The 9,564-nt window shown below is 43.1% G+C and overlaps 1 protein-coding gene across 1 annotated transcript in view; it reads right to left on the bottom strand.

Annotated features, from left to right (window-relative positions):
• Positions 1-554: 554 nt before the first annotated feature.
• The window catches only part of CLIC2 (chloride intracellular channel 2), a 36,222-nt gene continuing 27,212 nt past the window's right edge, over positions 555-9,564 (bottom strand). The window contains exons 4-6 of the mRNA XM_020975641.2: positions 7,821-7,927; positions 3,965-4,146; positions 555-3,799 (exon numbers count right to left, since the gene is read on the bottom strand). Of these exons, the coding sequence (XP_020831300.1) occupies positions 3,638-3,799; positions 3,965-4,146; positions 7,821-7,927 (451 nt within the window). The 3' untranslated portion in view covers positions 555-3,637. The remainder of the gene's footprint in view (positions 3,800-3,964; positions 4,147-7,820; positions 7,928-9,564) is intronic.

Raw genomic sequence — 9,564 nt, 5'->3', positions numbered from 1 at the left:
TTTAAAAAGACAAGGTTCTGAACCCCAGGTTAAGAAACTCTGGCCTAGACACTAAAGTTTTCTTCAAGCTCTAGCAGGTCCTACCAACCTGGAAAGGCCCGACGAGAGTCATCCAAGTCCCAGCCTAAGTTCAGAGAGATTCATTGGCAGAAGTTGAGATAAGTGATGATTTGAGAATGGGGCAAAGGCATGGGAACTTATGACGACTATCTATTGTATAAGGTTGGATGGAAAGGTTGGGATCCACATTGATGGAGTCTCCTCACTGACCAAATGACAGCTCTTTTGAAGTAGTGGGGTGTGCATAGGGGTGGGGAGGAAGATGGTGGTAAATATTAGTCCCAAGGTCTGGAATGACCAGAGGCAATTGAAGGAAGCCTTCTGATTGAGGGAGTCCTTGCCATTTTCTCTGGTCATCCAAAATAGGATCAGGAAGGCTGGGCAAGCCCCTACAGGGGTCCCCAGGGACCTCGGCACAAGGTACAGGCTAGGTAACCCTAATTTAACCGTACAGCTGCCTCTCTCAATAGGTGCTAGAAACAAGCTTCTGAGAGTAGAAAATACAAAATTGCTTTTTATTCATGATGTTATAAAACAGGAAAAGTGACCAATAATAATATAAGAAGGAGAATACATGTTTTAGTACAAAAAAATCTCAGGAGTCAGGATTTGTCTCAGGACGCGTTGATTTGTCTGTGAGGACCACATGCTGGTGTTTGACTTAAAGCATGGACCTGAGGTGATTTCACTGGCTTAAGAAACTCTAAAGAGAGGAAAGCACACCAATTTGGTATCTTCTCTGCAATTTATAGAGTTACCAACGTTACAAATTGAAGTAAATCCCTAGAGTCATACAATGAGTATGTGTCACAGGCTGGACTTGAACCCAGGTCTTTTGACTCTAAAGCCAGCTCTCTGTCCACTAGGCCAATGCTACCTCTCAGTGATATTTTATTCTTGAAAAAATAACTGACATTTATATAGCACTTTAAGATTCGCATCATATGTTGACATGTGTGTACAGCATTGATGGTTTATTTGGATGATCATTTAAGTCCTGTTTTTTCTAACTGTGCAGGATCTCTTGAATACACTCCCTTCTCTCCTCTGACACAGCCCCCAACCTGGTGTTGGCCTTTATTGCCTCACACCTAGACTATTGCAATAGCTGCTGGGGGGGGGGTCTAACTGCCTCAAGTCTCTCCCCATTCCAGTCCACCTTCCATTCAGCCACCAAAGGGATCTTCCTAAATCACAAGTCAGACCATGTCATTTCCCTATTCAGTCAACTCCAGTGGCTCCCTGTCACCTCCAGGATGAAATACAAAACCCTCTGTTTGGCATCAAAGCCCTTCATAACCCAGGCCCCTCCTCCCTTTCTGTTCTTCTCACACCTTCCTTTAAGGGGCCCCCCCACCCCAATCTGCTCCTTGATCCAATGTAACACTAAAGCCGTTTTGCTATTCTTCAAACAAGATCCTCTCTGAACTATCTCCCAACTCTGAATGTCTTTATCGGCTGTCCCTCATGCCTGGAATATTTTCGCTCCTCATCTCCACTGCTGGACTCCCCTGGCTTCCTTTGAGTCTCAGCTGAAGCTCCACCTTCTGCAAGATGTCTTTCCTGCTCTCCCTTAATTCCAGTACCTTTCCTCTGCTGCTAATCTCCATAAATGGTGGACTCCTTGAAAGCAGAAACTGTATTTTTTGCTGTATTCCCAGCACTTAGCACAGTGTCTGGTACAGAGCAGGTGCTTAATATATGCTTGTTGCTTTGACTTGACTAGTTTTCCTCAAATACATGAATAGAGAAATACCATACTTGATACATACACACAGAGCAATTTAGCCCTATGCCTCCTGGTGTATTTTTTAAATGTGGGAATTTTGTCCCTCTTTAAGGGAAATTCAAAGTCACATAGGGTCTAGAGGTTCCCCCCCACTCCATTCCATCCTTCTTGAGTATAGGTACTTCTGTAGGCAAAGGTAAATTGCAGGGGAGCGGGGGTGGGGGGTATCATAAGCTATTCTACTAAAAGCAAGAAAACTAATTAGTAACTATATTGTATTGGGAATAGAAATTTTCAAGTTAGTGACTTCAATCAATGAGTACATTTTATAACAGAATATGCCTGCATCTCAGGTTTTTATAACTTTGCTTTGGTTTATCTATCATTGAAAGATGGTTAATAAATCCTTAATGGTTTGGTAGCAGTTTAATATAGTGACAGGTATCATAGTCTAATCATCTGGAATCACGAGGAGTATTAATGTTCCCAGGCACGGAGGGATGCTCCAGAGTGGGTTGGCCTTCATTATTTTACTGGCCATCTTTGGAAAATCTGTTTTTGTATCTCAAAAATGCTCATTCCCTCATTTAATTGGTAAAATAAAAAATAATCTCTCTCTCTCTCTCTCTCTCCCTCTCCTCTCCCTCTCTGTATATATATATATATATATATATATATATATATATACATATATATATATATACATATACATATATATATATATATACATATATATATATATACATATATATATATATACATATATATATATATATGTCAAAAAGAGGCAGTAACAACAAAAGCATTGATTGACTCCATAATTAACACTTTCTTCAATCTAAGGCCAGAGATCATGTCTTTCACTATAAAGGATTCATAAAATAGTAGTAATTACCTTACATGCTTTCCTAGGCCCTGGAATTTGTAACCCACATAACCCTGCCACCAAACCCTCTTGCCTGACTATACATTACCGATTTGTTACTCCTAGACGAGGCTGGGGCAATGCTCTGAGGAACTGATGTCATGCTGCTTTCAGGTGGTGATAATTTGAGGCAATGTCCTTAGGGAACACGCCAATAGTGTTACTGACTTTTGAGGTAGCTCACTAGTGTTACCAACCATTGAGACAGCCAGGTGGTGCCACAGTGCACAGAGCCCTGGGCCTGGAATCGGGAAGACCTGAATTCAAACCCAGCCTCAGAAACTTCAAAGCTGGGTGCCTCTGGGCAAGTCATTTCAACCTCTGCCTCAGTATCCTCAACTGTAAAATAGGGATCATAACTTCACCCACCTCCCAGGGTTGTTGTGGGTATCAAATGAGATAATTGTGAATTGCCTAGCACAGTTCCTGGCACATAGTAGGTGCCACATAAATGCTTATTGCCTTCCTCTGACTAAAGTAGTATGAACTGTTAGATTCGGGGCAGGAATACAGTGGTTTTTTTTTCAGGTTCAGAATCTGGGCCTTGCTTGTAGAAAATTGAACTCTTGACAAAGTCCCACTTAAACGGTTTCATCCAGTATCTTGGGCTGAAGCTGTTAAAGGCTGGGGTACCAAGTTCAACAGACAATTTACACTCCAGTTCTACTGAGATTTACATTAAGGCATTTTAGGGATTCAGGAATCAAATGGGTTTGTCATCAGGATGCTGGAAGCTTGAAGCTTGTGAAAGCCTGAAGGCCAGATAGAATATGCAAGTGCACTATGGGTATTGCTGGGTAGATAGAAAGCAGAGTTCTCTTTCAAACTACATGTTTTGCCAACATTTCTAGCAGAAGTAGGGATGTGATGCAAAAGGTAGCTTGTATGGGCATTGGTCACTTTGGAACATGCACCCTTATTTTTTAACTCATTTTTTTAGCCACAGATGCATAAGTGCTTTCAATCTCCTTATCTGCAGGGCATGTGTGGCTGAATTCCTCTCGGGCGTAGGCATTTTGCAGATAGCGCCAGACTCCTGAGAATTCAGCAGGGATGTCAAAGTCCCGGTATTTCTTGGCAACCACCTAGAGGACCAAGTAAAAGAAAGGGAAGAGTTGTTGATATCTGAAGCCACATACATGTCAGTGGTAGTAAAAAGTGACCATAATGGGCATTTTTCAGTAGATATGGCCTCCTAAACCATGGCGCGCTATACTTCGGTGCCGTTATTATTATTTTTACTTTCTCACCTTGATAATGTGCAATTTAGGGAGCAGGTTGCAGTCTGCCAGGGTCAGCTGATCTCCATCCAGGAACATCCTTCTGGAGACCACTACTTCTTCTGTACTGTTCTGATCAATTTCCTCCGGAAGGGGGGTTGTCAGATAGATGTCTAGACGCTTAAATTCCCTCAGCAAAGCTTTCTCCAGATCTGAATCATTCAATGAAGTCACAGGTTTATTTTTAGATGCCTGACTGTCATTGTCAAATGTCTCTCAGCATGCTTATTCTCCCATGTTTTTCCCTACATATCCCGTATGCTAGACCTTGTTGATGGCTCCAAAGTCCACGCAGTCATTCTACTTTGGAATCAATTGTGAGACATAGAAGACACTGGCAGAGGACTGCCCAAGCATGGCATGCCCACATCAAAGAAGGTGCTGTGCTCTGAGCAAAGCAGAATTGCAAAGCAGCACAAAGGAAATGTATGGTGTGCAAATTTAGAGCCATCTCCACTCCAAATGTTCATGTGGACTATTTATGCCTGACCTGTGGTAGAGCCTTCCGAGCTCATGTTGGTCTGATCAACCACCGTTGGACACACTGGAACTTGACCCCAACATCGTGATGTCATTTTGGCCCTCTTCAAGATCCAAGGACAACCACCAACCAACTGATTTCCTTTATTCACTTAACCAACAGATTTATTTAGTACCTGCCTGCTATGGGCTAGGCCTTGTACTTGATGCTGGGTAAGCTAGAAGGGTAGGTAGGGGTAGGATGGATAGAACTCCAGGCTTGGAGTCAGTTAGCAAATCTGAGTTCCAGTTCAGCCTCAGACTCTTACTAGCTGTGTGTCCCTGGGTAAGTCACTTCATCTCTGCCTGCCTCAGTTTCCTCAACTTTAAAGTGAGTATAATAACAGCACCTATCCTGCAGGGTTGTTGTGAGGATCAAATGAGACTGTAATTGTATAGCACTTAGCACAGTGTAAGTGCTATACAAATGTTAGCTATTATTATTATTGTTAGAGAGTGGAATACCATAGGCTGCCATATTAGTTTGCCTCCTCCCACTGGACTGGATTGGACTGGATTAATTAATTGATTGGTTCATACTTTCTCTTTTCCTTGTTGTATGGGTAAGATGAAAATTTGGGGAGGACAGGAAGGATTAAAGGAGAATCTAAGTAAAGAGTACACAGGCCACCACAAACCAAATCTGTTTTTAACCAAGAGGACAGGGTTAGGAAGGCTCTTTGCCCTATGAAGATTTTCTTTCCATTCTTCAGGATGGGTTGGCACATGGAAGGGAGGTGATGAGAGAAAGAAAATAAGGGCACTGCTTATCGAGGGTGAGTTAATAAATGTAGGGGCTGGGTAGTGGACAAGAAGATGAATGTGTTTCACTTTCCTTTCTAGATGGCTGACCTAATTAACACTGCTTACAATTGCTCAGCAGCATTACCCCCTCTTCTCTCCTTCCTTCCCGACAACCCCCCCATCTCTCTCTGTCTCTGACTCTCTGTCTCTGTCTTTGTCTCTGTCTGTCTCTTTCCTTCCTTCTTGCCCCAGAATGCTAGGTAGTGATTCTTTGTCCTTTCTAAGGTTCATCCTTAGTAACCTATAACCGTGATAAGTTCTTTCTCACTTCCTTTAGGACACTGCCCTTGGACCTCTCTTCCTCTCTTTCTATTCTGTCCTTTGGAAATCTCGACTATGTCCATGGCTTCAACTAGCACTCCTATGCCGTTGATTTCCAGGTCAATATCTAAAGTCCTGACCTTGCCTCTGAGCTGCAGAGTCATATTTTCAATTGCCCATTAGGACCTCTCCACTTAGCTTTCTTGCCAGCAAGTTATTGTCCTTAGACTTGCCACTTTTGACTTCATTATTTGTGGTGCCACCATTCACCTAGTCTCCCATTCTCTAAACCTTAGGGTTATCCATGGCTTTTCCCTTCCTCTCATCTCTCAAATACAATTAATTACCAAGTCCTGTTGATTCCACCTTTACAGTAGCTCTCTTCCTCTTCTTCCTCCTCCTCCCCCTCCCCCTCCCACTGCTCCTCCTCCAATTGCTCCTCTTCCTCTTCTTCCTTCTCCCACTGCTCCCCCTTCTCTTCCTCTTCCTCCTCCTCCACTGCTCCTCTTCTTCCTCCTCCTCCTCCCCTTCCTCCTCCTCTTCCTCCTCCCCAACTGTTCCTCCTCTTATTCCTCCTCCTTGCCCTTCTCCTACTCTTCCCCCTCCACCTCCTCCCACTGCTCCTGCTCTTCTTCCTCATCCTCCTCCTTCCTCTCATCCTACTCTTTCTCCTCCCCCTCCTTCTGTTGCTCTTCTTCTTCCTCCTGCTCCTCCTCCTCTTCCTTTTCTCCCCCCTCTTCTTCCCCTCCATTCTAATCTTAGTACAGTACAGGCCTTCATCACCACCTTGTCTGGACTATCACTATCACAGTAACCACCTTAAAATCTTCATGTCTCCCTTCTCTACTCTCTCCAATTCATTTTTTCATATACCTGCCAACTAATCTTCCTTCTGGGTAGGTCTAGTTATGTCTCTCCTCTGTTAAACACCTTTACTGTCTCCCTATCACCTACCCAGTAAAGTTCCAACTCCTCTGCCTGGTGTTCCAGATGTTTTCTAATCTGCCATCTCTCTCTACCTTACCATTCTTATTGTATAGTAAGTACTCTTATCCATGGACCCTGAGCTCAAGTAAAATTGGAGTATTCTTGTCTTGAACTTGCTCTCTGCTTTCCTGATTCTATGCCTTTGCTCATAACATTTTCTATGCCTAGAGTGTCCTCTCTTCCCTCACCTCCATCCTTTGCCTGTTGAATCCCTACTGCTCCCATAAAGCTCATCTGAAATGTCCATTCTTTGAGGAAGCCTTCTCAAATCTGCTGGGCCCCTAGTCTTCCCGTAGCATTTTGTTTGGGCCTCTCCAATGCCATGTATGATTGTGCAGTATAGTTGCCCGTGTTAGGAACATATCTCCTCACTGACTCCATGGGAATGTCTTATTGACAATTGCTGTCTCCCTCCCAGTAAGGGCTTGAGTGACCTCTGCTGCTATTGGTACTGCAGGTCTGGTGTTAATAAGTCAAATGGGATGAGCGGGTGGATGAGGGCAAGAAAAACAGTTTTCCTTCAGGTTCAGAAGTTGGGTCCACCAATGTCCTTAGCTTGAAAAAAAAATGAACTCTTGACAGAAATTCAGTTATAAAACTATGAGTATCAATGAGCAATGTCAGAGAGAGGGGAGATAAAAGGCTAAGCTCCATTGTAAACCATGTCCAAAGAAACACGTCCAATGGGATTATGACTATAGTAGGTAAGTGTTAACTTCTCTGGGCCTTGGTTCCATCTCCTGTAAAATGAAGCTGGATTGGGTAACCTCTAATGTTCCTTCCAGCTTGAAATACATCATTCTATTTTTGTTATTTGAACTGAGATGTGGGGGAATAATTATCACAGAAGAACAATTCCATTCTACATATATGCTATAGTGATTAGTACCCTGGAATCTAAGAGGCAGCTAGGCAGCACAGTGGATAGAGCACTGGGATCAGAGTCAGGAAGACCTGAGTTCAAGTCCCGCTTTAGACACTGAATAGCTGTGTGACCCTGGGCAAGTCACTTAACCCTATTACCTCAGACACTTAATAGCTGTGTGATCTTGAGTAAGTCACTTAACCCTATTTGCCTCAGTTTCTTATCTGTAAAATGAGCTGGAGAAGGATATAGCAAACCACTCTGGTATCTTTGCCAAAAAAAAAACCAAAACCCAAATTGGGTCATGAAGAGTCGGACATGACTGAAAAAACAACTAAACAACAACAAATCCCCTAGAATCTAACAGGGCAGATAGAAAATGTATCTTACGTTTATTGGTATCCTTTTGTGTGTTCTTAATGTATGCAGAAAACTTGGCAAAGATGTCGCACCCCACATCAAAGGACTCCATATACTTGGGACTCAAATGTGGATACCTTAGGAGAAAAAAGATATGCCCCCAAATAGACTTTAGTCAAATCATCAACTTTCTCCGCCTGGGTTTTAGAGGAACACTGAAGCAAAACAACCAATATATCTCTTGGTTGTTAATCACAACTCCTAGAGTCCATGTCCTACTGGGACAGAAGAAGGAATCACCAAGGAATGTGTTCTATTTCTTGGGCCAGTATGCAAATGGACTTTGTAAATCTGTATCTTCAGGTAGGGCCTGCTACAACCCCTTTGATTCCAGTTCAGTCTGGTTCTCCAGACCTGAAGAAGGCATTTCCCTCATAGAATTGATGTCATATGTTAAGTCCACAAGCCAGCCCACCTCATTCTCTGAAATGAGAAAGGAGGAAGAGAGGATAGATCAAGATAGAGAGGTCTCGAGGTATACAGGAATGGGAATGAGAGAGTTCATATTGGATGGCCATTATCTCAGCAGAGTAAATGGGGACATAATCTAAAAGAGATAGATAGAATCAGGACTGAAAGAAGAGAAAGTTTGGAGTAGCCAGTTGGGAGACAGTGTGATAGGGAATGAATCCAAGATGAATAAAAGGATCAGTCAGCAATCATGAGGTCTCAGCTGAGGTTAGATGGCACATATACGTAGTGAACAATTTCCTGATTTTCTCCAGCATACTCAAAAACTCCAAAGGCACAGAGAAAGTATTCAGTATTCAGAAAGTACTCAGATCCAGAGTTGTAGCTTTCCAGCATGGGAACCCACAGTGAAAGGACATGGGAGAGGAGGACACCTTGTTGAAATGGCAGATTTACAAGGGCCAAACTGGGCTGGGAAGGCAGTGAAGTCACAGAAGGGTGATGGACTGGGAAAAGAAATTCAAGATGGAGGGACCTGGGTTGCCACGAAGGCCAGGGGCAGGAGTGAGGAGGTGGGACAGGATCAGAGATGGGCATCTAAGCATTCAGGATCTTCAAGGTGAAGCTGTTTCAGGTGGTGACTCAGGTCTTGAGTGTGATCTACGCTGTAGGTAGTTAAGGTAGGGTAGGGCTTTTTTTTTTTTTACTTAAAGACCATTTAAAAAAATTTTTTTAGTTGTTTTTTAAAATTTATTTATTTTTAGTTTTCAACATTTACTTCCACAAGATACTGAGTTCCAAATTTTCACCCTATCTCGCCCTTCCCCCCACCCCAAGATGGCATGCATTCTGAATATCCCTTCCCCTAGTCTGCCCTCCCTTTTATCTCTCCCCACCCCTTCTCTTATCCCCTTCCCCTTCTACTTTCCTGTAGGGCAGGATAGATTTCTGAACCCCATTTCCTGTATTTCTTGTTTCCCAGTTGCATGTGAAAACTTTTTTTAAACATGTGTTTTTAAAACTTTGGGTTCCAATTTTTCTCCCTCCCTCCCTCCCCACCCACCCTCATTGAAAAGGCAAGTAACTCAATATAGGTTATACATGTGCAGTTATGCAAAACACTTCCATAGTAGTCATGTTGTGAAAAACTAACTCTATTTCCCTTACTCCTATCTCACACCCCCCCATTTATTCTATTCTTTCTTTTGACCCTGTCCCTTCTCAGAAGTGTTTGCTTCTGATTACCCCCTCTCCCAATCTGCCCTCCCCTCTATCATCCCCCTACTCTCTTGTCCCCTTCCCC

This window comes from Phascolarctos cinereus, unplaced genomic scaffold (assembly GCF_003287225.1).
Source record: "Phascolarctos cinereus isolate Bilbo 61053 unplaced genomic scaffold, phaCin_HiC Scaffold_8;HRSCAF=390, whole genome shotgun sequence".
Taxonomy (NCBI): Eukaryota; Metazoa; Chordata; class Mammalia; order Diprotodontia; family Phascolarctidae; genus Phascolarctos; species Phascolarctos cinereus.
The sequence above is the reverse complement of the archived record's forward strand: the minus strand, read 5'-3'. Positions and strand labels throughout refer to the sequence as shown.